This window comes from Stenella coeruleoalba (genome assembly GCF_951394435.1).
Source record: "Stenella coeruleoalba genome assembly, chromosome: 14".
Taxonomy (NCBI): Eukaryota; Metazoa; Chordata; class Mammalia; order Artiodactyla; family Delphinidae; genus Stenella; species Stenella coeruleoalba.
In genome coordinates, this window is record NC_137160.1 from 64,275,308 (window position 1) to 64,303,261 (window position 27,954).

The 27,954-nt window shown below is 54.0% G+C and overlaps 1 protein-coding gene across 2 annotated transcripts; it reads left to right on the plus strand.

Annotated features, from left to right (window-relative positions):
• Positions 1–65: 65 nt before the first annotated feature.
• Positions 66–27,366, plus strand: SMARCB1 (SWI/SNF related BAF chromatin remodeling complex subunit B1). Of its 2 annotated transcripts, none has more exons than XM_079943195.1 (9): positions 66–529; positions 4,241–4,379; positions 5,952–6,081; positions 7,966–8,103; positions 10,126–10,253; positions 13,354–13,520; positions 20,617–20,807; positions 26,573–26,704; positions 27,036–27,366. In XM_079943195.1, exons 1-9 carry the CDS (start codon positions 437–439, stop codon positions 27,073–27,075), a joined length of 1,158 nt encoding a protein of 385 aa, XP_079799321.1. In that variant the 5' UTR covers positions 66–436; the 3' UTR covers positions 27,076–27,366. The 2 variants fall into 2 exon arrangements, with proteins under 2 accessions (XP_079799321.1, XP_079799320.1); XM_079943194.1 differs by having other exon boundaries at positions 287–529; positions 4,241–4,352.
• The last annotated feature ends 588 nt before the right edge of the window (positions 27,367–27,954 follow it).

Here is a 27,954-nt window from a genome sequence, read left to right on the forward strand (position 1 = left end):
CTCGCCTCGTTCCTCCTCACTGGGCTGAGTTACAGTCCCAGCTGTGAGACTGGGAAGACCACCGCCCGAGTCAGGGCCGCGGTTGCTATTTCTGTCCGTGAGAAATTTTCCCTGGTACCTCCACTTCGGAGGCGGCCTGGGAGGAAGAGAAACGTGTCGAGACTCCTTTAAGGGGCACGCGGGGGCGCGCTCGGCCTTTTGTTTGGGCGGCAGCGGCGCGCGCGTCAGCGTCAACGCCCGCGCCTGCGCACTGAGTGCGGCCTGGTCGTCGACTGCTGCGGCGGTGGAGGAGCCCGGCGGCGGCGCAAGCACCTGGCCCGGCTCGGCCAGCCCTTCGCCTCCGGCTTCGGCTTCCCTGGGCTCGGCGCGCCCCGGCCCCGCCTCAGCCCTCCTGACCCTCGCAGCCCGATCGTGGCCGCCCGACTCTGCCGCCGCAATGATGATGATGGCGCTGAGCAAGACCTTCGGGCAGAAGCCTGTCAAGTTCCAGCTGGAAGACGACGGCGAGTTCTACATGATCGGCTCTGAGGTAGCCCGCGGCGCGTCCTCTCTCTTCGGGCCCCGGGCCGGCCTGGTCCCCGCGGGAGCCTCGGGGCGGGTCTGCGCGCCGGGAACGCGCGTCTCCATTCATCGCGGCGGACGGGCGGGCGCGCGCGTGCGCGGCCGGCCAGTGGGGCGTGGTCTGTCTGTGTCTGGGGGCGCGGTTTGACCGGGGCGTGGTTGAGCAGTCCCCAGCCCCGCGCTCGGTTCACCCACCGGTGTTGCGGAGTCCCGGACTCCCCCGGCTGCCAGGGCTGCGGCGTCCCGGGGCCACGGGGCCACGCTGAGTTTCACTGCTCCAGCCGGACACATAGAAACGGGGTGTTATCTCTTGCGACACGTGGGGGGAGATGTTGTACCCCTCACGCGCACCTGTCCCACACTGCTGGAGCTGGGATCCTGAAATCGTATGTTCGAAACACGGGGCTTAGTGAGGGCTCACTCCCTTCGTGTTCGTGAACTTTGAGGTGGGCGGGGAGTTGTTCTGACCTTTGATTACCAGTGAGGAAACAGGTTGGGAGGAGGATACTTGCTTTTGAATGGCTAAGGCCGCAGCCCCCGAGTTAGATCTATCAGCAATTCGGAAGCGCTTGACACTTCGGATATCTTGAACTAACTCTGAGTTACTACAGGGGAAAGAGCCTTATGCTTTAATCCTTAACTAAAAGTGACTTTTCAGCACTTTGTTGAATCATGTGGTTGACTGACTTTAGGAAAACCCTACAACTGGTTCTTCACTGGTAGTTTATACCAAGTATATTAAGTTTTTCCAGATTGCCTCAAACTAGGCTTTTTGGCAGTCCCAGGTCTGTGTGTGTACATGCACATACACATATATTTTTCAATTATGGATATGCAATTTAGATGTGCAAACACCAAGCAGTAGTGTCTTCCTCATGTAATGAGCTAAGTGCAGATCTTGGAGAGTTAAAGCAGTTACAAATGCCAGCGGTTGCTTCTCCTTGTAGCAGTTTTCAGTATTAGACATTTCATTCCTTTTTTTTTTCTTTTTTTCCCCCCACAATGTTTTTTTTTCCATCACAATTGAACATAGTGTGAATGAATTAAGCCTCATGATAGTCACACTGAGGCTTCCAGGACTCCCTGTGATTCCTGACTTGTCTGAGTTATATTGAGTTATGAGACCAGTGTTTTCAGTAGCATCAGAACCTTAGTGTTTCCTTTTTTCACCAGTTTTTGTAAAACACAAGGGGCAGGATGCAACACATTTTTCATGTCATCACAAAAATACTCTTCAAAGCTAGCTGTGCTGAGGAGAGGAGCCAGTGCCTGCCATCTGCCATAGCTCAGAATGGTCCTCATTGGCTGGTGGGCACAAAGGCAGTGGAGGAGTTTCAGTTTGTGATGATGGACAGATTGTTTAAAGAAACCTTTACCTGGGACTTCCCTGGTGGCGCTGTGGTTAAGAATCCGCCTGCCAGTGCAGGGGACATGGGTTTGAGCCCTGGTCCAGGAATATCCCACATGCTGCGGAGCAACTAAGCCCATGAGCCACAACTACTGAGCCTGCGATCTAGAGCCTGCGAGCCACAGTTACTGAGCTCGTGTGCTGCAAAATACTGAAGCCCGCGCGCCTAGAGCCTGTGCTCTGCAACAAGAGAAGCCACCGCAATGAGAAGTCCATGCACCACAACGAAGAGTAGGCCCTGCTCACTGCCACTAGAGAAAGCCTGCACGTAGCAGCGAAGACCCAGTGCAGCCAAAAATAAATTAGTAGTTAATTTAAGAAAAAAAAAGAAAGAAAGAAACCTTTACCTGATCTAACGGGCAGGAAGAGCAGTCAGTTGAGCATTGACCCTGAGTCGGTGGTACTTTTGAAAATCAAGCTTGCGTTTATTAGGTGGAGCCCACAGCCAGGTGGGCAGAACGTCAGGAGGCCTGGTTCCAGCTCTGCCTGTGTGTCACTTTTCTCATGTATGTAATGAGATGCTTAGACTAGATGGTCTCTAAGATCTTCCCCTTAGCACATTTTAGATTCTAGACAGCTAACTGCAGTCTTCTCTTTCAGCCCTGTTGAGTGAGAATGTTTGTCCTGAGATACAGTATATAGAGACCACATGGGAGAAGGGAGAGGCAGTTTGCTTTCTGGGGCCTGGCTTAACAATCATCAGGCCTTGGGAGGCCTGGGAAGGGTTCAGGGTCAGAGTGCTGTCTACTGATAAGCAGCAGCTCCTCTGACAGCATTGGGTGGATGACCCCCAGGCCCCTTGCCCTTGGCAAACAGGCACCATATTCAGAGAGGTGGGCCCGCCAGAGCAACACCCTCAGCGCCCCCACACACTTGGGTGTAGCAGCCTTGGGAGGGCATCCACAGGTGCAGTGAGCGTGTCACCCTTCTCCTGCCATCTGCAGGCAGCCGTTGTCACCATGCCAGAGTCACTGCTGAGAGGATCCTAGGAAATCCTCATAACCACAGCTTGGTTTTCCATTTGGGAAACCCGGGTCCAGAGGTGGCAAAGGCTGGTTCAGGGAAAACCCAGGAAGGCAGGCCTGGTCTCCTAAGTTCTGAAGGGACCTTGGGAAGGGCCTAGGAGTGTGGGAGGTCTGCAGGACCTGCAAAGTAGTAGTGGGGGCATTACAGTCAGTGTCTTTTCAAAAACCTAATGGAAACTATGTGTTTACCCTTGGACGGTAACCACACTCAAGCCAAATAACTCGCATGGGTCTGTGCCTGCAGTGGGGAGCACCAGTGACCCTGTGGCCACTTTCTCTTGCACTGTTCGGCAGCCCTGGTTGGGCATCATGTAAATCTTTGATTCATGGAAAATGGAGAAACTTTTTAAAAATAAATATACTATAATGGGGTAGGTAAGTGGGAAAGTAGTAGAAGTGGTCCTTCGTGGGTGAACCTCACTGCTGATGAACGTCTGACAGAGAAGCAGGGAGACCCAGAAAAGGGAAGTGATGCCTGGTCACAGGTGGAGCCAGCACCCAGTCCACCTGCTGTCCCTGGCCATGTGACTCAAGTGTTCGTTTTTGAAAAGTCAGTGAAACAATGGAGTTTCTTTATAAAAACTTTAGGACTAGATTTCATCAAGTAAGCCGTACTTCGAGTATTTGGTACAGGCAAACTGAAGCTATTGTTTGGGGCAGTAATGATTTATATAGCAATCTAAGGACTGCTGATAAGTGCATTTTAAACTCTTTGGAAAATTCCTTTGGTATTTCTGGTTTGAGTTTTGTTACTAAACAAAGCAACAAAGGCCATGGGGGAAATTATCCTGCATCTGTCTAAAATTAAAAGACCTTTTTGGTCTTTATTACATCGTAAAAATATCAAAGTCTTAAGATAAAAGAAAGTCAGAGAGGCCTTGCATTTCTGGAAAGTGCCAGAGATCCTTAGTCCAAAATCAGAATCACATCGAGCTGCTTAGTGAGCTCGGGGGGCCTGCCTCCCCAGTGTCTGGTCAGGCCTTTCTGAATTTGGTCCTGTCGTCAGGATGCAGATGTTATTACCCCTGCCAGAGGAACAGATGTAGGCCAGATACGAACTGCTGTTGAACCCCTGATGTCAGCAGAATGTATTTTTACTGCTGCTGGAAGCCTGGCGCCTGGAGGCCTGGGGGCCAAGTCGAGGTGTGTTTGTCTGTCACTCATCCAGCAGAGCCTCTGAGCCAGGGCCCTCCCCTTCCTCGAGGAGCTGCGACCCTCATAATGAGCCTTCTCGCTTTACTCATAGGTGGGAAACTACCTCCGTATGTTCCGAGGTTCTCTGTACAAGAGATACCCCTCGCTCTGGAGGCGACTAGCCACTGTGGAAGAGAGGAAGAAAATAGTTGCATCGTCACATGGTAAAAAAACAAAACCTAACACTAAGGGTGCGTCTTCACGAGGGTTTGTAAACCTGTTTCAAAACCACTCGCTTATGTCATGAAGATAAAACGTTTTCACTCCGGAGCGTCTTCACGGCAACCCTGACCTTAGGGTGGCGGAGTGTCCTGGGGGCCCCCTGGAGCGGGTGGTCCTCCGTCAGGGTCGGTCAGGGTCAGGTGTTGGCAGCGGGCAGTAGGTGGAGGGGGCGGGGCCAGGGCGGAGAGGGTGTTGTGAAGACCACTGGTTTGAAAACGTTTTAGGAATGCTGTGATGCTCTACCATATGCCGCGGGCGTGTTGCCATCGTCACCCTCCATGCGTCCGGGCGGCGGGGGGCCGCCCCAGCCCCCTCTCCCCTCGGGCTTTCACCGCTTCGCTTCCCAGCGCACATCCATCGTGTGGCACTTGGTTCTGGCAGTCGGTCCGCTGGTGCTCGTGTGCATGTCCCGCTTGGGGCTGTGGGGCGCTGCCACCCGACCCGGGAGGGCGGGCAGAGGGTGCTCCTCACCTCTGAGCTGGGGAGAGGCCCTGTGCCTCTGGGCTTGGTCGAAGCTGCCTTCCCTTTGGCAGGGTTGCCTGGCGGAGCTGGCCCGGGCCTCGTGTGCGTGTGCCTGCGTGCGTGCGCGTCGCCCGTTTGCGTGCGTGTGCCCGTTTGCGTGCGTGTGCCCGTTTGCGTGCGTGTGCCCGTTTGCGTGCGTGTGCCCGTTTGCGTGCGTGTGCCTGCGTCCCTGCGTGTGTGCATGTGCGCTTTACAGTCTGTCCCGTGCCGGTATGTCTGTAGGCCCTGCGTTGGTCTCGTCTACCATGTTCTTTTAATGCAGGAGCCGGAGCTGCTTTTCTATGCGCTGCTGTAACTTTTCACTCCCTCCCGCGCTTTCCAAAGCCTCCCTGGTCCTCCCTCCGCCCCAGTGGAGCGCCAGTCACTAACCAGTGCGTCCCCAGTTGCGCTTGCCCCTTGGAAGCCTTGGCGACTCTTTGGCCTCGCGCTCGGGAGACTCTTTCCTGTAACCATCTGTCTCTCCACCAGGCTTCCTAGGTGAGCTGTGGTCGAACTGTGGCCTAGAACTGTGGCCTAGAACTCCCCGCTCCCGGGCAGCTCGCATCCACTGGCGCTGGGCCAGGAATTCCTGTTTGGTGTACAGCAGCTCTTTCCAACTCTCTGGGCTCTTGTTTTAAAAGAAAAATGTTTCTCATCCCTCATTTCATCTCCACCTTGCTTCGTGTCGTGGACTGCAGCGGTGTCAGACCTCTTCCCACTGGCGGTGTCACTCTGGAGCCTTCCTTTCCCCGAGAGGCCCCGTGGGCTGAGCTGCCCATGGGCGTCCCCTGTGCCTGGAGCCAGTGCTCCTCCCGGGACACGTTAGTCCCCGTCCATCCAGGGAGTGCTGACCCGGGAGGGCCTCTAGAGAAAGCCAGGGTCCAGGCCGCCCCTTTGGAAGAGGCCAGCATTGGGCAGTAGTGAGGTTGACACCCGCTTTCCCACCTCCTGCATGTGAGGACCTCAGTGCGCTGCATCTCCTGGCTGCTGCTGCTCACTGCCCTCCCGCAGGGTGACCGCAGCCGCATCTCTGGTTGCAGATCATGGATACACGACCCTGGCCACCAGCGTAACTCTGTTAAAAGCCTCCGAGGTGGAAGAGATTCTGGATGGCAACGATGAGAAGTACAAGGCCGTATCCATCAGCACGGAACCCCCCACCTACCTCAGGTACTGCACCCCGGGCTCGGCTCGCTCTCGGGACACCCACGGGTATTTTTCTCATGCCCTGGAGCCAAAATACTTTTCAGCAATTTACCCACTGTGTTTACAGATCGTCTTAGCCAGGCTTCGAAGTTTTTTCTGACTTTGGAATTTCTAAGAAACATAAGTCAAGTCTTGGCTTCTGGAGAGTCATTAAGAAATGCTTTGAAAGTGGGATTCACTAATCTGTCAGAACAATTAGCGGCCCAGATCAACTCACAAAAAACACAAACAATAGATTTGAACGTATCAACGTAGATCCTTTGAAAGAGCATTTACACTAACCGTTAAACGGGAGAAATTGGGAAGTTGCTGCCTTGTAGAGCTTGTTCATTTAGATTTATAAGGAAAACTTGGATACCCCAAGTATTTCCTCTATTTTATGTAGACAAATAGGTAAAGCGTGATCCACACTGAAGCACAGGAGTAAACAAACACAGGGAATGATGTTTGTTCTTGGGTGTGATTTTAAAAATGCAGAATAAAAAAATAACTAGCAACATAAAGAACCGGGGAGGGCGTCATGGAGTGGGCACACTCACGCCCACCGTGGCGGCTCTGCCTCAGGCATTGCGGCCCCAAAGTTTTTTGTTGGTCTCTGCTCTATTAATTCCACGCCTGGGAATTTGTCCCAGGGAAATAATTTATACCGTAAACAAAAACCATTATAAGTACAGAGATGCTATTGGTGGCATGTGAATTATAAAGGGAACTAGGGAGCCCCTTGAGTGTCCTGCCTCAGGGAAAGGCTGTGTGAGCGAAGATGCAGACACCCAAATAGTCTGGGGTTACACGATGTGTTGTGGGTTAGTAGACCCTGCGGCAACCCGAAACCTGGCTCACATGAGCGAGACGTGCAGAATACCTGCGTGACGCTTTCAGCTTTCAAGAAAACATGCGTTTAGGTGCATGAGATGGCGGGAGCACTAAGGCGGGGGGCAGGCCATTGTTTCAAGTGATGCGGTTACGGAAAATCATGAAGGTGACATGGTACAGAGGTTGGGGATGGAAAGGTGAGTTACGTACAGTTGCTGCCCTCACGTTGCTCCCAGGTTACGAGGGACACGGCCCGAGGGTGATGAAGGGGCTCGCAGAGCAATGTGGGAGCCCACCCACTCCTGTCGGTCAGCTTTTGGTACTTTCCTAGTAGTAAAAGCAACTTGTAATTTGGAGAGAAGAGTGAGCTCTTTTGGGACATGGGTTCCTTGGATTACTTTGAGCATCATTTTCTAGAGAGTATGTACCAATGTGTCTTCTCACTTCTACTGGTCTGAAGGCCCAGAGGCCAGAGCCGTTGCCTAGTCTGTCTCAGCCTGGACTGCATGTCTAAAATAACAGTCTGAGTCTCTGGCTGCTTCAGACCTCCAGCGACTCACAGCCACCTGCTGAGTGCATCCGTTTCCTGCAGAGCACGCCAGCCCCTGTAATCAGGACCCTCTCTGTGTCTCCAGCCCTTCTTCCTGAAATGCTCTCCTCTCCTCCACCCATGAACCGTGACTCAGCATTTAAGCCTTTGCTCCAGGGCTGCTCTGCTGGGCAGCCTTCTTGTACAGTCCCCTCCTGGCAGAAGGGACTTTGCTTCCGCGTGGCTGTATCACGTTGGGTCAGCATGTAGCACGTTGGGTCATGGCTGAGGCACTGGGCTGGGGCCCTTCTGCACCTCCCCTAACCCAGGAGCAGGTGCTGGTGGGAGCCTAGGGAATAGACACCCGCGGAGTCTGGGGTGCACAGAGGTCCCCACTGGGACCTGGGGCCCAGCAGGGGCGCAGTGGGCATCCATTGACCACGACCTGATGCCTGGTGGGCAGTTTCGGCTCGTAGACTGAGCGGAGGTATTTCCATGTCTCCCAGGGAACAGAAGGCTAAGAGGAACAGCCAGTGGGTGCCCACCCTGCCCAACAGCTCCCACCACCTGGACGCCGTGCCCTGCTCCACCACCATCAACAGGAACCGCATGGGCCGGGACAAGAAGAGGACGTTCCCGCTGTGGTGAGTGGGCCTCGCTCTCTGACTCCACCGAGGTCCTCCAGCATGTTTTAGTTTCCTCCTCCCCAGAAAAACGCTCTGCTTTGACCTCCTGTCCCAGAAACTCTGCACTGCTCCTCCTTGGGGCTGGTCTCCCTCAGCGGCCAGCATGACTGGCCTCTGCATGGTCCAGCCTGGCTCTGCCTGCGCTCACCCCCGGCTCCTCAGGTAACGTTCCTGGGTGCAGTCCCTGGACCTTTTCTCTGCCATCCACATGACTCGATGCTTAGTTGCCCGTGGTGCCAGAACAGAACGCCACAAACTGGGTGGCTTGAAGCAACACAAGTTTATTCTCACACAGTTCCAGAGGCCGGGAGTTTCACTGGGCCGGAATCAAGGTGTTGCCAGGCCCTGCTCCCTCCAGGGTCCCTTCCAGCTGCTGGCAGCTGCCACGTTCCTTGGCTCGTGGCAGCATCACTCCAGTCTCTTCCTCCCTGGTCACATGGCCTCCTCTATGTGTGTGAAATCTCCCTCTCTTTCTCTGTCACTCTCTCTTTTTTTTTTCTGGCCGTGCCGCGTGGTTTGCAGGATCTCAGTTCCCTGACCAGGGATTGAACCTGGGCCACTGCAGTGAAAACCTGGAATCCTAACCACTAGGCCACCAGGGAACTCCCTCTCCCTCTCTTTCTTGTGAGGACACTTGTGATGTAATTTAGGGCCCACTTGGACAAGGCTCCCTCTCCTTTTTTGCTCTGTAAGGTGACAGTCACAGGTTCCAAGACTTAGGACATAGATGTCTCTGGGGGGCCATTTTTCAAGCTCCTGCCCACTAAGCTGTCCTCTGAATGCCGCCCCAGGCACCTCCAGCACAGGCTGCCTGCAGGCTTCTCTAGCCCAGGACACAGCAATCCCGTCCTTCCTGTGCCTGGGCCACAATCCTGGAACCCTTCCTCCTTCTCACAGCATAGAGCCAGTCTCCACAAATTCTACTTGCTCAGCTCTCCAAGTGTCCAGAATCCGACCACCCTTGGCCAGCTCCCCACTGGGCGTGTGCCCCTTCAACCAGGGCAGGTCCTCTAGATGCCCCGTCACACCAGCATCCACGTGACAGAGTCCTGGTGGTGGCTGCCGCTCTCTGGCCCTGGCTCCTAACGCCCTTCACCTCAGGCACAGTGGCCTCCTCAGCGCTCTTCAGCTGCCCAGGCACTCCTGCCCTCGCAATTCCCTCACTTCCTGCCAGCATCTGCAGGCTCATCCCTTTCTTCCTCCTCCTTCCCTCCTCCCCCTTCCTTTTTCTCCCTCCCCATCCCTGTTTGAATGTCACTTCTCAGAGTGGTCCTCCCCTTTTAGAATGGCCACTCTGTCCTAGAGCATTCGTGTCTGGGCGGGGAGAGGGGGGTGTTTTCCTCATTTGTTTGTTTATTTGTCATCTGTGCCCCCAGCTCTCTGAGAACAGTTCTCAACCCTCGGTCTTCCATCCTTGGGTTTCCTGCGCCCACTCTCACCCCATATCTTCCCACTTCGTCTTCCTAAAATGCAGGTGTGAGCACAGAACTGCCTTGCTCTCAGTCTTCCTGGGGCTGCCTCGGGGTCGAGGCTGGACATGGAGAACTGTGGGCACTTGGACCCCTATGGCTTCCCAGCATCCTCCCACTGCTCCCCCGCCCCATCTGCACCCCTCCTTCCCTCAGCAGCTCTTGACTCTCCTGCCCCTCGGCCTTTGCTCAAGGGCTTCCACTTTTGGGAGTACCCTTCCTTTCCTACAGTTTCCTGGGAAAGTCCTACATGCTTTGGGGCTTAAATCTCCCTTACTTCGGACATCTCCATCTTGTCCTGCTGCCCAAGTCAGCATCTCCCCTCCCATCCCACGTGTCCGTGGACCCCTGCTGGCACTGTCTCTGCCGACTCAGCCCATAGTGGACAAGTCCCTGTAAGAAGCAGGGTTTCCCCTCTGGTTAGGTCACAGTGACCAGTGGTGCAGAGAGGGAGGCCCTGGGTGCAGGGACCTCAGCCCCCTTGCTGAGCATGCTGCTGCCTCCCTTCCAGCTTTGACGACCACGACCCAGCTGTGATCCATGAGAACGCGTCCCAGCCCGAGGTGCTGGTTCCCATCCGACTGGACATGGAGATAGACGGGCAGAAGCTGCGGGACGCCTTTACCTGGAACATGAACGGTATGTGGTGGCCAACCCACCATCTTGCACACAGTCTTGTTTCCTGCCTGCTGCCCGTCAGGGGGACCCTGGACTCTGATTGTGACATTCAGAGCACTGTGGAGTAGATTTAGAGGGTGTGGGCTTTGGGTTCAAATCCTGGAATGCAAACCTGGTTCATTGTTTGAAAATCAGTCAGTGTGATCCATCGTATTAACAGACTAGAAAAGATAAATAAATCCCTTGATTATATCACTTGATACAAAAAAAGCATTTAACAAAATCCAGCACTCGTTCTTGATAAAAACTCAGGAAATTGGGAGTAGACAACATAGTGCTGGAAGTACTAGCCAGTGTAATAAGGCAGGAAAATGATATAAAAAACATACGCTTCAGAAAGGAAGAAATAAAACTGTCTTTATTTGTAGATGGCATGATTATCTACATAGAAAATCTCAAGAGACCTACCAAAAAAACCTGCTAGAACTAAAAACTGAGTCTTAGCAAGGTCACAAGACCCAAAATAGACATGCAAAAGTCAATTGTATTTCTATACATTATATACTGTCAGTGAACACGTGGACACTCAAATGTCCAGTATAAAAATATGTTATTATTTAGAGTTACTCAGTTAAGAAAAAAGATGTAAATCTTACAAACATATAGTTTGTTTCAGGAAACATTTTGTATGCTGAAAACTATAAAGCACTGATGGAAGTAATTAAAGGAGATCTGAATAAATGGACAGACAACTATGTTCATGGATCAGAAGATTCAAGATGTTAATTCTCCCTAAAATAATATGCAAGTTTAGTTTTTTTTCATTTTTATTGGAGTATAATTGCTTTACAATGGTGTGTTAGTTTCTGCTTCATAACAAAGTGAGTCAGTTATACATATACATATATCTCCATATCTCTTCCCTTTTAATATGCAAGTTTATAAGCAATTTCTTTGAAAATCCCAGCAAGACATTTTGTAGATTTAGACAAAATTGTTCTAAAATTTCAATGGAAAGGCAAAGGAACTAGAGTAGCTAAAGCAATTTTGGAAAAGAAGAAAGTAGGAGGAATGAGTCTTCCTAATCCCAAGACTTGGTGTGGAGCTGCAGTAATCAAGGCAGCATCTGAATCTACAACGATCATAGACTAAAAAAGTTAACTTTTAAAATCCTCTGCACAATATACTCATAGGATGCTTGGCCTGAGCACCTTAGCTTCCTGCTGCTTCTCCAAAACTGGATGTATGCGTTATCAATAGTAGGCTGGCTGAGTGTTCAGGTCTGGCACAGTGGTGCTGTGAGGAGGGTTGGTCTCTAGCTCTTCTTCTGGGCTAGTGAAATAGTGGGGTCAGTTGTCTGTTAAACAGACCTCATTCTATTTATTTATTTAGTTATTTCTTTCTTTTCTTCCTCCCTCCCTCCCTCCCTCCCTCCCTTCCTTCCTTCCTTCCTTCTTTGTTGCGTGCGGGCTTTCTCTAGTTGCAGTGAGCAGGGGCTACTCTTCACTGCAGTGTGTGGGCTTCTCATTGTGGTGGCTTCTCATTGCAGAGCACGGGCTCTAGGCATGTGGGCTTCAGTAGTTGTGGCACACAGGCTCAGTAGTTTTGGCTCATGGGCTCTAGAGCTTAGGCTCAGTAGTTGTGGCGCACGGGCTTAGTTGCTCTGCCACATGTGGGATCTTCCCGGACCAGGGCTCAAACCTGTGTCCTCTGCATTGGCAGGCAGATTCTTAGCCACTGCACCATCAGGGAAGTCCCAGCAGACCCCGTTCTTGAAGATGGAATCATGCCGAGTGCTTGTGAGGGAATTCATTCCTTTTTTATATATATATAAATTTATTTATTTTACTTATTTTTATTTTTGGCTGCATTGGGTCTTCATTGTTGCGTGCGGGCTTTCTCTAGTTGCAGAGAGCGGGGTCTACTCTTCGTTGCAGTGCACAGGCTTCTCATTGCAGTGGCTTATCTTGTTGCGGAGCATGGCTCTAGGCGTGTGGGCCTCAGTAGTTGTAGCATGCAGGCTCAGTAGTTGTGGCTTGCGGGCTCTAGAGCGCAGGCTCAGTAGTTGTGGCGCAAGGCTTAGTTGCTCCACGGCACGTGGGATCCTCCCGGACCAGGGCTTGAACCTGTGTCCCCTGCATTGGCAGGCGGATTCTTAAACCACTGCGCCACCAGGGAAACCCGGGAATTCACTCTTTTTTTTCCCTTCTCTGTGGCTCATCCCAGTTTGGCACGTGGTCATTGAAGTTTGGGTTATGAGAAAGGGCAGGTCTGGGGAAAACAGTTGACTGCACAGGACCTTGCTGTAGTCCGGCCAGTAGTGGACAGTCCCCATGAAGCTCACCCCTGAGGCCTGGATCTCCAGGATCCAGGATCCGTACCCACCCCCACGCTGTCGCCTTGTTGAGTGTGTGTGCTGCCCACAGAGTCAGAAACTCAGTGGGGGGGTTGTAAAAAGCCACATGCAGCCCCAGGTGATCTCTGGGGGATTTCCACTGTGGAGGAAGTGGTGGATAGACATGCACCTGCTCCGTCTTCCAGTGGATGCTGGCTTCCAAGTGGCTTGTCCAGAAGGAACCTGTGTTAGCTCAGGCCGCGGTGACAAAGTCCCACAGCCTGGGGGGCATAACAGCAGGTTTTATCTCCTCCCAGTTCTTGAGTCAGGGTGTTGGCAACGTTGGTTTCCTCTGAGGCCATCTTCGCCCTGTGTCTCCACGTGGGCTTCCCTGGTTGCCTGGGTTGGAAGAGGGGAGGAAGTGGCACGTCAGCTCTGAAGTGCCTTTGCTTCCCCCCTCCCCAGACAGCTCACTGGTTAGAACTAACAGAGCCGTGCAGTCCTAAGCCCGGGAGCGGGGAGCCTGGGGTTGGGGAGCACATAGGGTCTTGACCACCTCCCGAGGTGTAGCGGGGGTGTGTGTATGGATTGAGGGCCAGAAGCGGGGTGTTCGTCTTGTGCTTCCTCTCCTTACCGTGTCTGGGAGGATCCATCGTCCTCATCTTTATGCTCATCTTCATCCAGGTGGGTTGGCAGAGGAGGACAGGCTGGGGGAGGTCAGGGCTGAGCACGGTGACATTAGGCCCTGCAGTCCACCAGCAATCCATACCTCTCACCTCATTTCAGAGAAGCTGATGACCCCTGAGATGTTTTCAGAAATTCTCTGTGATGACCTGGATTTGAACCCACTGACGTTCGTACCAGCCATCGCCTCCGCCATCAGACAGCAGATCGAGTCCTACCCCACAGACAGCATCCTGGAGGACCAGTCAGACCAGCGTGTCATTATCAAGGTAGGCAGCTCCCTGCCCTGCACCAGGGCCTTCCTTGTACTGGTGGGGGTCATGGGGTGCTGAAGCTACGTGGAGGCTTCAACAGAAGCCTGTCTGGGATTCATGCTGAGGGACAGGGCTTCTGGAAAGCTGTCCTTCAGGCAGCTTATCCCAGGAAAGGTGTGGGCTGGCTTCTGAGTAAGGTATCACATTCTGGGCGCATTTGGGGTGCTGCTGTGGCCTTGCCAGGTGTGGAGCAGAGCCTGGGTGGTACAAAGGAGGTTGTGCCAGCTGACAGGTAGAGCAGGGAAGGCTACAGTAAGATGAGCACACTGCCACACTCTTCCTGTGGGCAGGCTGCGCCAAGCACACCCCATACTGTCTCAGTAACCTCCACCATCCTGGGGGAAGATGCTGTGTTACAAGTGAAGAGGTGGGGCCACCTACCCCCAACTGCCCTGCTGAGAAGTGGTAGAGCTGGGGTTTGGGCCCAGGCCTGCCTGCTTGGTATGAAGCAATATCTCATTGTGGTTTTGATTTGCATTTCCCTGTTTGTTTGTTTTTTTACGGTACACGCGCGCGGGCCTTTCACTGTTGCAGCCTCTCCCATTGCGGAGCACAGGCTCCGGACGCGCAGGCTCAGTGGCCATGGCTCACGGGCCGAGCCGCTCCGCGGCATGTGGGATCTTCCCGGACCGGGGCACAAACCCCTGTTCCCTGCATCCGCAGGTGGACTCTCAACCACTGCGCCACCAGGGAAGCCCATTTCCCTGTTGATTAGTGACCTTGAATATCTTTTCATGTGTTTATTGGCCATTTGTTTATCCTCTAAGGCTGCTTAAGTCCTTTGTGTTTTTGAATCAGGTTTTTGTTGTTAAGCTTTAGCGGTTCCCTGGGTCTTCTAGATAGCAATCCCTTTTCAGATAAAGTGATTTGCAAATATTTTCTTCTATTCTGTGGATTGCCTTCTTATGTTGTTGATAGTGCCCTTTGATGCATAGAATTTTTTTATTTTGGTAAAGTCCAGTTTGTCTATTTTTTCATTTATTGTGTATGCCGTTGGTGGCATATCCGAGAAATCATTGCCAAATCCAATGTCATAAAGCTTTCACTCTGTGTTCTTCTAAGAGTTTTATAGATTTAGCTCTTACATTTATATGTTCCATCCATTTTGAGTTAATCTTTGCATATGGTGTTAGGTAAGGGTCCAGCTTCGTTTTTTTTGCATATGTATATCCTGTTTTCCCAAAACCATTTGTTGAAAAGACTATCCTTTCCTCATTGAATGGTCTTGTCAATTTTGTTGAAAATCATTTGACCACATATTTGAGGGTTTATTTATGGGCTGTCCCACTGGTCTATTGTCTGTTTTTATGTTGGTACCACACTGTTTTGATTATTGTAGCTTTGCAGTAAGTTTAGAAATTAGGAAGTGTGAGTCTTCCAGTTTTGTTCTTTTTCATCATTGTTTTGGCTGGACGTCCTTTGTTCTTAGATTCCATATGAATTTTTTTTTTCTTGGCTGAACTCTGTGCATGTGGGATCTTAGTTCCCCAGCCAGAGATCGAACCCAGGCCCCCTGCAGTGGAAGCACAGAGTGTTAACCACTGATCTGCCAGGGAAGTCCCTCCATATGAATTTTAAAATAGATTTTATTCTATTTCTGCAAAAATATTGTTGGGATTTTTTTTTTTTTTTTTTTTTTTTTTTTTGGCAGTTCGTGGGCCTCCCACTATTGTGGCCTCTCCCGTTGTGGAGCACAGGCTCCAGACGCACAAGCTCAGCGGCCATGGCTCACGGTCCTAGCCACTCCATGGCACACGGCATCCTCCCGGACCAGGGCACAAACCCGTGTCCCCTGCATCGGCAGGTGGACTCTCAACCACTGCACCACCAGGGAAGCCCTCTATTGTTGGGATTTTGATAAGTATTACATTGGATTTGTAGACTGCTTTGGGCAATCTTCACATCTTTATAATATTGTCTCCCAATCCATGAACGTGGGATGTTTTTCCATTTATTTATGTGTTTAATTTACTTCAGCATGATTTTTGTGTTTTTTTTTTTTTTTTTTTTGCGGTACGTGGGCCTCTCACCGTTGTGGCCTCTCCCGTTGCGGAGCACAGGCTCCGGACGCGCAGGCTCAGCGGCCATGGCTCACAGGCCTAGCCTCTCCGTGGCATGTGGGATCTTCCTGGACCGGGGCACGAACCCACGTCCCCTGCATCAGCAGATGGACTTTCAACCACTGGTTGCCCCAGCATGTATTTAAATTAATTAATTAATTTAAAATTTAAATTTATTTATTTATTTATTTATTTTTGGCTGCCTTGGGCCTTTGCTGCTGTACACAGGCTTTCTCCAGTTGTGAGAATGGGGGCTACTCTTCGTTGTGGTGCGCGGGCTTCTCATTGTGGTGGCTTCTCTTTGTTGTGGAGCACGGGCTGTAGGTGCATGGGCTTCAGTAGTTGTGTCCCACGGGCTCTAGAGTGCAGGCTCAGTAGTTGTGGCACATGGGCTTAGTTGCTCCATGGCATGTGGGATCTTCCCAGACCAGGGCTCAGAACCCGTGTCCCCTGCATTGGCAGGTGGATTCTTAACCACTACGCCACCAGGGAAGTCCCTTCAGTGTGTTTTATAGTTTTCATTGTAGAAGTCTTTCATCTCCTTAGCTAAGTTAATTTCTAAATATTTTAGTCTTTTTGATGCTATTGTAATTGGAATTTTTTTCTTAATTTCAGATTGTTCATTGTTAGTGTGTAGAAATGCAACCGATTTTTGTGTGTTGACTTTGTATCCTCCTACTTTGCTGAATTCATTTATTCTAATAGTGTTTTGGTAGAATCTTTAAGGTGTTCTACAAATAAGATCATATCACCTGGGAACAGAGATAACTTTACTTCTTCCTTTCCAAATGGATACCTTCTATTTCTTTTTTTTGCCTAATTGCTCTGGCTAGAAATTCCAATGCTATGTTGAATAAAAGTGGCAAGAGTGGGTATCCTTGGCTAGTTCCTGATCTTAGAGGAAAAGTTACCATTCTTTCACCATTGAGTGTGATATTTACATTGATTTTTTTGTGTATTAATTTTATGTTGACATAGTTTCCACTTATTCTTAGTTTATTGAGTGCTTTTACCACGAAAGCGTGTTGAATTTTGTCAAATGCTTTTTTCTGCATCTGTTGACATGATATGGGTTTTTTTGGTTTGTTTGTTTTTTGCGGTACGTGGGCCTCTCACTGTTGTGGCCTCTCCCGTTTCGGAGCACAGGTTCCGGACGCCCAAGCCCAGTGGCCATGGCTCACGGGCCCAGCTGCTCGGTGGCATGTGGGATCTTCCTGGACTGGGGCATGAACCCATGTCCCCTGCATCGGCAGGTGGACTCCCAACCACTGCGCCACCAGGGAAGCCCCGATCATATGGTTTTTGTCCTTCATTCTGTTCAAGTGGTTTATTGCATTGATCGGTTTTCTTATTGAGCCATCCCTGCATTGCCATAATAGATTCCACTTTTTATAATTGATTTATGTTGTTGTATCATTTATAATGATGTGTAATTCTTCTAATGTGCTGTTGAATTCAATTTTGCTAGTATTTTGTTGAATTTATTTTTTTAAATTTATTTATGGCTGCATTGGGTCTTCCTTGCTGCGTGTGGGCTTTCTCTAGTAGCAGCGAGTGGGGGCTACTTTTCATTGCGGTGTGCGGGCTTCTCATTGTGGTGGCTTCTCTCTGTTGCAGAGCATAGGCTCTGGGTTCACGGGCTTCAGTAGTTGTGGCTCTTGGGCTCTAGAGCACAGGCTCAGTAGTTGTGGGCTATGGGCTTAGTTGCTCTGTGGCATGTGGGATCTTCCCGGACCTGGGCTCGAACCCATGTCTCTTGCATTGGCAGGTGGATTCTTAACCACTGTGCCACCAGGGAAGTCTGTTGAGGATTTTCATATCAATGTTCATAAGAAGTATTGGTCTATAGTTTTCCTTTCTTGTAGTATCTTTGCCTGGCTTTGGTATCAAGGCAATGAGTTATGAAGTGTTCCTTGCTCTTCAGTTTTTTGGCAGGATTTTTTTTTTTAACATCTTTATTGGAGCATAATTGCTTTACAATGGTGTGTTAGTTTCTGCTTTATAACGAAGTGAATAAGCTATACATATACATATATCCCCATATCTCCTCCCTCTTGCATCTCCTTGCCACCCCTCTGGATGGTTACAAAGCAACGAGCTGATCTCCCTGTGCTATGCGGCTGCTTCCCACTAGCTATCTGTTTTACATGTGGTTGTATTTATAAGTCCGTGCACTCTCTCACTGCGTCCCAGCTTACCCTTCCCCCTCAAGTCCATCCTGTTTTTGGCAGGATTTGATAAGGATTGGTATTAGTTCTTCTTTAAACGTTTAGTAGGATTCACCAGTAAAGCCATCCGGTCCAGGGCTTTTCTTTGTAGGGAGGTTTTTAATTACTGATTCAACCTCCTTGCTAGTTAATTTCTTTTAAAAGAAATATGAATTTATTTTTCTTAACCTGCTTCAGTTTCTCATTATGGCCAACTAGCAGAAAAAGGGCACGGGTGAGAAAGAAGGGGGATGTCCTGGGAGAGAAGCAGTGGGGATGTGTGGGGTGCAGCTGTGGGACCAACACCTGTGTTCCTGTGCGCAGCCTGTGGCCCCTGGAGGGTGGTCCCTACTCCGCTCTGTGCTGCATCTTTGTCCTGTAACCATGGTGGGGACGTGGACTTGCAGAGTTGGCTACACCCAACTGCATGGTTCCAAATAGGCGGGATCAGCCACAGGGAGGGTCCTTGTGAGTCTGACAGCTGGCTTCTCTGACATTTTCTTGTAACTGAGTGTCATCTTTTTATTTTCCTGATGGGGCTTGTGGGCAGCCATACAGAAAGTTGTCAGGCAGTTGAAAATCCACCTGGGACCGTCACCTGCTCCCTGATCAGAGGCTTTCTTGGTGACTAAACAGCTCTCAGCCGTGGGGTCCGTTCAGGCCCTCACACCCACCTATAATCCCCACCCATGGGATGGTGTCGGCTGGTAGGCTGCTGGGAGACCATCCCCAGGTCGGGGTCCTGCTTGGTTGGGGTCGTGAGGGCCTGCCAGCATTGGGGCCGGACACAGCTGGTCAGGGAAGGCCTGCTGCCGGGGAGGCAGAGCCTCGTGGGCACTGTGACCTTGGGGGAGCGTGCCACCTGGTAGGCGAGCACGCTGATGGCCACATCCAGGGTTTCCCATGTGTCACAGACTCCAGAGGAGCCGGGTGCTTCTGGGACACAGTGAAGGATGACATCTGACCAATGTCTCCTCACAGAGCAGCGCCTTAGCTCAGGGCGGCCGCTCACAGGTGCTCCCGGAGTGGTGGAACAAAAGCCTAGGCTGGCACCGCGACCAGGACACCTGGCCCTCCAGGGCCGTGGGGCTCAGTGCAGCTGAGGGTGGAGCTGTCAGACTCTGGGGGGCTGGTGGGCCCTTTCTGGGGGAGGGAATGGCATGTGGGTGATACAGGTTGAAGCTGGGGAGCCTGCTCGGGGGGCCTGGCCCCACAGTCCAGCCGCCCCTCACCACCCCCCACCCCCCTGACGGCTCCCAGTCCCCATTCTGTGAGTTTCCTGCATCCTCTGTGGAGGCCTCAGGCCCTGCTCTGCCCAGACCCTCCCCTGGGAGCCCCACCCTGCTCTCTCTCAGCTTGTCCAGTTCTTCCTAAAATGCCCCCTCCACCGGGCGGCCTTCCTGGGGCTCCTGGCTAACCGCTAACTGCACTTTCTGCCCCTCCCCCTCTTCCCCTCAGCACCTACACCTCTGATGTCCCCTCATTCACGTATTTAACCCCGCACTGGATGTCAACCCATGAAGATGACTCTGTGTCTGTTTTTCCCACTGTGCGTCCCCTGTGCGCCTCCTGGGTCGGCAGGAGTATGTATTTCTTAATAAACGATAGTGTTGATGAGCAGTCGGCGCAGTGCACACACAGGCACCGGTCTGCGTGGCACCCCTCATGGCCAGGCCGAGTGGTGCGCAGGGCGGTTTGGTCCCGTGTGATGTGTCCACGGGCTGCCTGCTGCTGCTTCGCTTTCCAGTCCTGCTGTGCCGACGTGGCTCACCAGACACGTGGTTCCTGCTGGGAAGGGCCGGCTCTTCCGATTCTCACCCGCAGACCTGCTTGGTCGCCCAGCAAGGGCGCGGCTTGGAGGTGGGAGTGGCGGGGCCTCGGCTGCAGAGTGGAGTGCCGTGCAGGGGGCCCAGACGTGCAGGACTTCATGCACAGGTCAGGTGGTAGGGCCTCACATTTCTCTGAAGGCATGGACGAGTCCCGATCCAAATCTTAAAAGCCCAGCTGAGCGCCTGGGGACAGTAGCATGAAGGGGCAGGTGCACCGTGGCCTGCTTGGCTGGTAGAGGGCTGGACAGCAGGGGCAGGGGTCTCCACACGATGCCCAGTGAATGCCGCCAGACCCCGAGTTGTCCTTCCTGTGAGTCTCTGATGCCCAGTTTCAGAGCAGGCCCAGGTCATCTGTGGGGTGAAAAGTCAGGGTGGGGAGCTCCTAGGGCACAGGCTGTGGCTGCAGGTGGCACGTCTCACAGATGCCTCTGGGGAGCGAGGCGCAGGAACCAGCATGGCCTCCGCTCCCGCCGCCCCCCACCCCCACACGCCCAGGCCCTGCCTGTGCCATGCGGGCTGTGAGTCTGTGAGCGCACATAGCAGATGATTTCAGAGTGGGGCACGTTCCGTGAAGAGACAGAGTAGGGGGGTGGGCGCTGGCTCAGGTGAGGGCTCGGGGATAGCATCTGATGAGTGGCCAGTGTTTATCACGTTGTAAAGGTCCAGAGCGGTGCGGTAGAAGGGCGGAGAAGAGGGTACCGGCCAGTGCAGGGAGCGAGGGGGTGGGAACAGGGGCAAGGCGGGACTCAGGTGCCCGGGGCCCTCCCTAGAGGGTGACAGTGCCAGGCCCTGAACCACAGTCTCTCTGGCCGCCCAGGAGGTCTGTGGGGTCAGCCCCGTTTGCGGATGGGGAGTTGCAGCCAGAGGGATAAGGGCAGCCGTCCCACTTCCTTATGGGCCTGGAGGGGGGATGCAGTTCTGCCTGCTCTGACTCGTGTCCCTGGTTCTGGCCCAGCTGAACATCCACGTGGGAAACATCTCCCTGGTGGACCAGTTCGAGTGGGACATGTCAGAGAAGGAGAACTCGCCGGAGAAGTTTGCCCTGAAGCTGTGCTCCGAGCTGGGGCTGGGCGGGGAGTTCGTCACCACCATCGCGTACAGCATCCGGGGACAGCTGAGCTGGCATCAGAAGACCTACGCCTTCAGGTAGGTCTTGGACAGGTGCCTCCTCCTCCTTCTGCAGACCATTCTGGGGACAAGGCTTCCCCCTGTGTGTGGTGATGCCTTTGGGACTTTCTGGAGCCTCATGATGCCGTCTGGCCGAGAGCAGCTTTGCGGGCTCAACGGCCTCTGTTGGCTCCTCCCATCCCCCATCACAGAGGAGCATCTAAGGAGGCGGCGGGTCTGCCCCTCTGTCCTCACCCACTCTGCCGCCAACAGCCCCTGCCGCCCTCACACGCCACCTCCTCCCTGCACTCACCCAGACCCTTCCTCGGTCGGGGTCGTCTGATGGACTGGCACTGAATCTCAAACAAGGCCTACTCCATGCTGCCTTCCCTGGAGGGGAGTCAAGAGGCTGCTTGTTCAGTCAGAGAGCAGGTGGTGGGCGTCCCTGCCGGCTGGACCCATACTGGGTGCCGGTGTGGAAGAGGGAGTAGCGTTCAGGCTGCTGGGGACCGGGCCGGGGGGGGCGGGTAGGGAGTGTAAATATAGCATTTGGTCCAGTGTCATGGGTGCTGGTGGGGGTGGACCGGGGGACGGGGCTTCTCATGACACAGATGTGGCCTTCCTGTTCCTGGTGGCCCTGCCGTGCGGGCCTGGCCAGGGCAGGAGTCGGCGAGCGTTAACCACATAGAGCTCACCTACCAACAGGACTGTTCGTCACATCCAGCCCTGAGCTCCTTTTCCTCTGCGGGATGGGGTGCCAGCGGGGGCGGCGCTGAGTATCTCTGCATCAAAATAGGATGTTAGGATTTATTCTGCTCGTCAAGCTGTCACCGTCCACATTTGGAGGCCATTACTGAGGGACCACCCCTTAAGGTGGTGCAGAGGAGCAAAGATGAAGAGCCTTGCAGAGACGGAACAGCTAAGGGAGCGCATGAGTCTGTTTGTATCAGCTGGTTCCCCCAGAAATCCCACGAGGTAGCCTTCTCAGTTTTCCTGTAGCTCTGAGCAAGAGAGAAGGAATGACCAACACCCGCAGGGCCTCAGGCCCTGGGCGTCCCGGCTGACATAACATACGTGGCCTCCCATGACCTCCAGCAGCCCCGCTAACTGGGGATCCTGCTCCACAGATGTGGGTACAGGCCCACACTCCACATCCCACGGGAGGTCTGCTCACGGTGTCGCGGTGTGTGTCCACTGACGGCATGCAAGCTGAGGCCGACCGGCCTGGGGCCAGTCTGGGGTGGCCTTGCTTCCTAGAGTCGACCCTGAGGTCCTGGGAGTCCCTCATCCCCAAATGCTGAGTCAGAGCCCACATCTCACTGGTGTGCAGCAGGGGGACTTGGAGGGTGTCCACACACGAGGCCGCATCCCTCCTGCTCTGATTGCCGGGCCTCCGGGCTGTCAGCAGTGCGACCTGCAGCTCCAGAGCAGGCCCCCGGGGGCCCCGGGGGGTGCAGGTCAGGACTGGAATGGAGTGTTCCCATTTCAGCAGCTAGTTAACACGTTCCGTTGTGTGGGTGGGAATGACTGGTACTGAGGATGCAGCTTTCAAATCCTCAGGATCAAAGGCAGGGCCGCCCCACTGGGGACTGTGGTAAGCACGCCCCCTCCACGGCAGCCTGGCCCAGCCAGCTGGGTGGGTGCGGCCTGCCTGGTGGTCTGGAGGCGGCCACAGGCCTCCTTTGGCATCAGGAGGGCTGCTGCACTTCCCCAGCCGACCAGGCTTCATGGGCTCGCGTGTGCTGGGTCTGGGCTGGGCAGCAGGGTGCTCGGAGAGCTGGCAGGACAGGAAGGGAAGCGCGGGGTCAGGCTTTATCATCCAGGGGCGGGACTGCGGCTAGCAGGGGGCCTGGAACTTTGTCTCCTGACCCCACCCCGCGTTCTCCCCTTGCGCTCCCCACACCTCGGGAGCTCCCCGGGAGACCAGTAGCAGCCTTTCCCTGCTGTCCAGCCTCTGCCTGGGGAAAGGAGAGGGGCTCGCCGCATCTCCGGGGCCAGGGCCTGCCTGGCCCACAGAGAGCTGGACGGGGAGCCCCAGCCTGGTTTCTGCTACGCGAAGCCTGGCAGCTGCTGAGTCGCATGACTCCTCAAGGGGACTTTAAGCTCTGGGCCCCGTCACCCCTGTTGGAAGCTCTCTGGATTCCTGTGAGCCAGTGCTGGCTGTCTCCGCCAGACTGAGTCCAGCCTGGTGTCTGGCCGCAGTGCCCTCCTCTGCGACAGTGGAGCAGGCTAGTCACAGGCTAGTGAGCTGGGGCACCAGTGCGGAGAACAGGAAGCGGGCCGGGCAAGCCTGATGTGGGCAGAGGCAGGCAGTGAGCCTGAGGGGGACGTGGGCGTGTGGCTGCTAGAGGATAGAGCTGAACCAGAAGGACATACAGATGTCTTGGAGCCAGCGGAACAGAGACAAGAGTCAGTGACGAGGGGGCAGGGCTCCCCAGGGGAGGGCTGGGCAGAGGGTGTGAGGGTGTCAGACGGTCACCGAGACTATGAGGGGGGTGGCATCCTGCAGAGTTCCTCTACCTCCTCCAGGCCAGCCCTCCGCCCTGGCTGGGGACACAGGGGGGAACCAGTGCGCTGTCCAGCAGAGGAGGTGCGAGTGCCTGGCCACCGAGGCCAGAGGGTGTGGGCCAGGGAGGAGGCAGCGGGTGGCCAGGGCAGGAGCGGCTGGAGGAAGCTGGGGACAGGCAAAGGGTCAGAGAGCCTGGCAGCTGTGCCCGGTGGGGGACAGAGGCATTGTCACTGGAACAGCCTCAGGGTTGGGAGGCACCAGGGTCGTTGTGGACTGGCTGACCAGAGCCACCAGAAGAGGTTAGTCCTGGGGCTCCAGCCCCTGCGCTGGCCCCACGGCCGGGCTGGCTGGCTTGTTTTCGTTCACCACCTAGTGTCGACTCAGTGAGTTTTTGTGTGTTTGCACAGTTCCGCAGTCCTGGGCAACCGCTGATCTACTTCCCGTCTGTAGATATGCCTGAATACTTAACGTAAATAGAATACTTAACGTAAATAGAATCATATAACATATGGTTTTTTGTGGCCAGCTTCTTAGCATAATGTTTTCAGGGTTCGTCCATGTGGAGCCTGTATCAGAACTTCATTCCTTTTTGTGGCTGAATAATATTCCATCATATAGACAGACCATACTTTATTTATCCAGTCATCAGTTGATGGTCATTTGGGTTTTGTTAACTTTTGGCTGTTAAAGAGTAATGCTACCGTGAACATTTGTGCACAAGGTTTTGTTTGAACACCTATTTTCAGTTCTCTTGGGTATGTACCTAGGGGTGGAATTACTGAGTCACGTGGTAGCTCTGTTTAGCGTTTGGAGGAACCACTAGACTTGTTTTCAAAGCAGCTGCGCGGTTTTACATTCTCTCCAGCAGACCAAGGGCTCCAGTTTCTCCACATCCTCGCCAGCCTTTGTTATCTGACTTTGATCCTAGCCACCCTAGTGGCATCTCCGTGTGGTTTGATTTGCATTTCCCAGTGGCTGATGGTGTTGAGCATATTTTCATGTGCTGTTGGACGTGTGTATATCTTCTTTAGACGAAAGGTCATTCAAGTCTTTTGTGTTTTAATTGGGTTATTTGGTTTTATTATTTAGTTGTAAGAGTTCATTATATATCCTAGCTACAGGTCCCTTATCACATACATGATTTGCAATATTCTCTCCCTTTTTGTGGGTTTATGTTTCACTTTCGTGACAGTGTCATTTCAGGCACAAAAGTTAAAATTCTTTTTTTTTTGATGTGGACCATTGTTTTAACGTCTTTATTGAATTCATTACAATATTGCTTCTGTTTTGGTTTGGTTTTTTGGCGAGAGGCATGTGGGATTTTAGCTCCCCGACCAGGGATTGAACCTGCACCCACTGCATTGGAAGGCGAAGTCTTAACCACTGGAAGGGTTAAGGGAAGTCCCACAAAAGTTTTAAATTTTGATGATGTCCAGTTTATCTATTTTTTCTTTTGTTGCTTGTGCTTTTGGTGTCATACCTAAGAAACAGTGGCCTGATCCAGGCTCCTGTCCCAGCACCATTTGTTGGAAAGACTGCTCTGTCCCCATTGAGTGGGTTTGGCCCCTTATCCAAAGTTAGTTGATCATAAACAGGAGGGCAACGTCGAGTTTTGCCCCCTCCTCCCAGCTGAGGAGCTGTGGGCAGGTTGCTCACCATCGCAGCCTTGTTCTCCTCTACCAAGTGGGCACAGTCATGCTTCTCAGCTGGCCTCTTGTACCTCGTGAGGTCATAAAAGTGAGGTCACATCGAAGATGAACGTCCAGGTCCTCTGCCTCCTCAGCCATGGCCTCCCTGCCTGGACACCGCAGGTCGTGGGAACATCAGGGCCCCAGGTGGCCTTGAGGCCCGGGAAGCACAGTCCCCTCAGAGGGGATTCTGAGGGCGTCAGGGCGGCTCTGCTCGCATGTCTCCTGCAACACCTATGGGGCCTGCTGGCTCCAGGCCCATCCTTCCGTGCCTGGTTCAAGCAGTTCTTATTTTAGAACAAACCCACTGCGGTGGAATCTTCCCAGAGCCACGGGGAGGTAAACACAGGGGCCTCCAGGACCCACGCTCCAGCTCTTGTTTTAAGAGGAAAACATGTTTGGCTCCCCTCCACGTGGGCTTGGCGACTTTCATGTTTCCCCTTCCTGAGGAAGGCAGCTGGGAGCCCTCGAGGTGAGGAATGATGTTTGGGTCTTTGGCCGGATGGTTTTGGGATTGCCAAACCGCCACCCGGCTGGGGAGCAGCTGTCAGGAGCAGCCGAGGAGGGGCGGCCCAGCCACAGGCCTCTGAGTCACCAGCACCAGCTCCAGCTCCGGGCCTCATGGGCATGGACCCCACGGGCCAAGCTGTGGCAGCAAGAGGCGAGCCCCACTTCTGCAGGGGAGCAGGGCAGCCCTGGGCTGTGCCCCGTGCGCCTGCGGTCCCTGAGACTGCAGGCCGAGGGGCAGCATGAGGGGGGTGGGCGGGGGCTGTGGGAGTGGCACCCGGCCCTCACATAGTGGACGTACTTTGGATGTTTAGTAATAGTGATCCTCTAAAAGCCCTCACAGCAAGGACATTGTCCCCATTTTCGAGATGAGGTGTTTAGACCAAGGCCAGGGGCCTGTTTTCTTCTGTGCCATCATCCACCGGGCACCTCCCTGGGGCCCCCCTGCTCTCCCTCCTCCAGAGCTGACTCTACAGGGCTCTGGGTAGATGGGGGCAGGGCTCGGGCTGTGCTGAGGCTCACCGGGCAGCCTGGGCTTGGCCCTCCTGGCAAAGGCAGCAGCTCGGTCAGGCACCCCCAGCCTTGGTGGCCTCGCTGAGGCTGACCCCCCCCCAACCGCTGAGTCCACTTAGCCAGAGGGTGTGCAGATGGCCCTCAGCTGGAGTCGGAGACGTTTCTGAGGGACCCCAAGGTGGAGAAGTCAGGGGTCGTGGGTTCTGGGCCCCATGACGGGCTGAGGAGCTGTGTGTGGGACCACCAGGGGCAGTGGCCTTCAGTGAGCGGCATCTGGACTCCTGGGTGGACTCCTTTGGTTTCCTTTTTCGTGGACGCTGAGCGAGGTGGACGGCTCTCCCCCTCCCCACAGGTGCAGTGGGAACAGCTGGCCCTGCAACGCTGTCCTATGGACCCTTCCCCAGCATGCAGACCTGGAGTCGCTGTCGTGGTGTCCACTGGGCTGCAGCACCCCCACCGCCCTGTTGGGGGCCGGGCACAGACACCAGGCTCCAGCGTTCCAGCTGCCCGTGGGGCGTGGACAGTGCTTTCTGGAGCCTCTCCGGCTGCTGCTCTGTGAACTGTCTACTTCCTCCTGTCTTCCACAGTGAGAACCCCCTGCCCACGGTGGAGATTGCCATCCGGAACACAGGCGACGCTGATCAGTGGTGCCCACTGCTGGAGACCCTAACAGATGCCGAGATGGAGAAGAAGATCCGCGACCAGGACAGGAACACAAGGTGCCTCCCCAGCCCCATTTTCAGGCAGGACAGGACCGTCGCCTTTCCCGAGACCCAGCAGGCCCCTGGATGATGAGTCCCAGTCTAGTCCTGCAGGGGACAAGAGTAGCCCTTGGGTCGGTCTGACCACAGCCTAGACCAGGTTTCGGGACCCCTGGAGAGGTGGGTGGGACAGAGGGCAGGTTCAGGGCCCCAAGTAGCAGGCCAAGGCTGAGGGAGGGGCTGGGGATCCCACCTACCACATCCTGTCTCTGCCCCTTCCCCTGGCTGCCCTAGAGATCCCTGGTGGAGGGGCAGCTGCCCAGGGTCACCGCCCTCTCCCCTCCTGCAGGCGGATGAGGCGTCTGGCCAACACTGCCCCAGCCTGGTAACCACCCAGTGGTGCTTGGCTCCCACGGAGCATCTGGAAGATTGGACCGTCTCCCCTCCATCTTCTGGCAAGGAGGGGGCAGCCTGGCCATCCTGAGGAGCATGGGGCAGGGGCCTCCTGGTCATCCACCCCAGGGTACACATTCCTTTTGCTGAGCTCCAGTCCCTACCGCCCGTCTCTGGTCAGGAAGAAGCCTCGTTTTGGGTTGTGTTTTGTTTTTGTATAGGAGCCCCAGGCAGGGCAAGCAACATTTTTTAAATAAAAGGCGACAGGTCCTGTTTCGTTTCTTCAAAGTGGTGGCATAAAAACAAGAATGGGGGAGAGCACATGTGGTCAGGACATGTGGTCGAGGCTGCGGGCAGGACCCTCACCCTCCTCTGCCTCACGTCCCCAGCTGAGCCTTAGCAGGACCGTGGCTCTATTCTCAGCCCTGCAAGGCCCTGACTCAGAGCAGTTTTGATTCCCCTTGGCCCCGGCATCCCACCCACCTGTGCTCGGCAAGTCCTTGCAGTCCCAGAGGGATGAGAAGGTGGTGAGGCTCAGCAGGCAGGGCTGCTTGCCCCATCAGCCACAGCCCCGCCCCCAGCCAGGCGCATGCTTCTCTGGTCCTTGGAGAGGCCCCGTCTTGTGTGGTCGTTGAGGGCGTGCTGCCAGCCCGGGTGCCTGTGCCCAGCTGTTCAGCTCCAGCAGGTGTGCACTGCTCTCGCCACACCTCCTAGCACCTCACACATAACAGGTGGACTGGGCCCCATCTCCACCCCCAGCTGATGCTGTGGCCAGGCCAGCCCCTCCCTCCCCGCAGGTTGGGAGGAGTAATAGGAGAAGAGTGTGGAGCAGTACACCCAACCTGGCACCAACTCGAAGAGTGATGCAGCTCTGC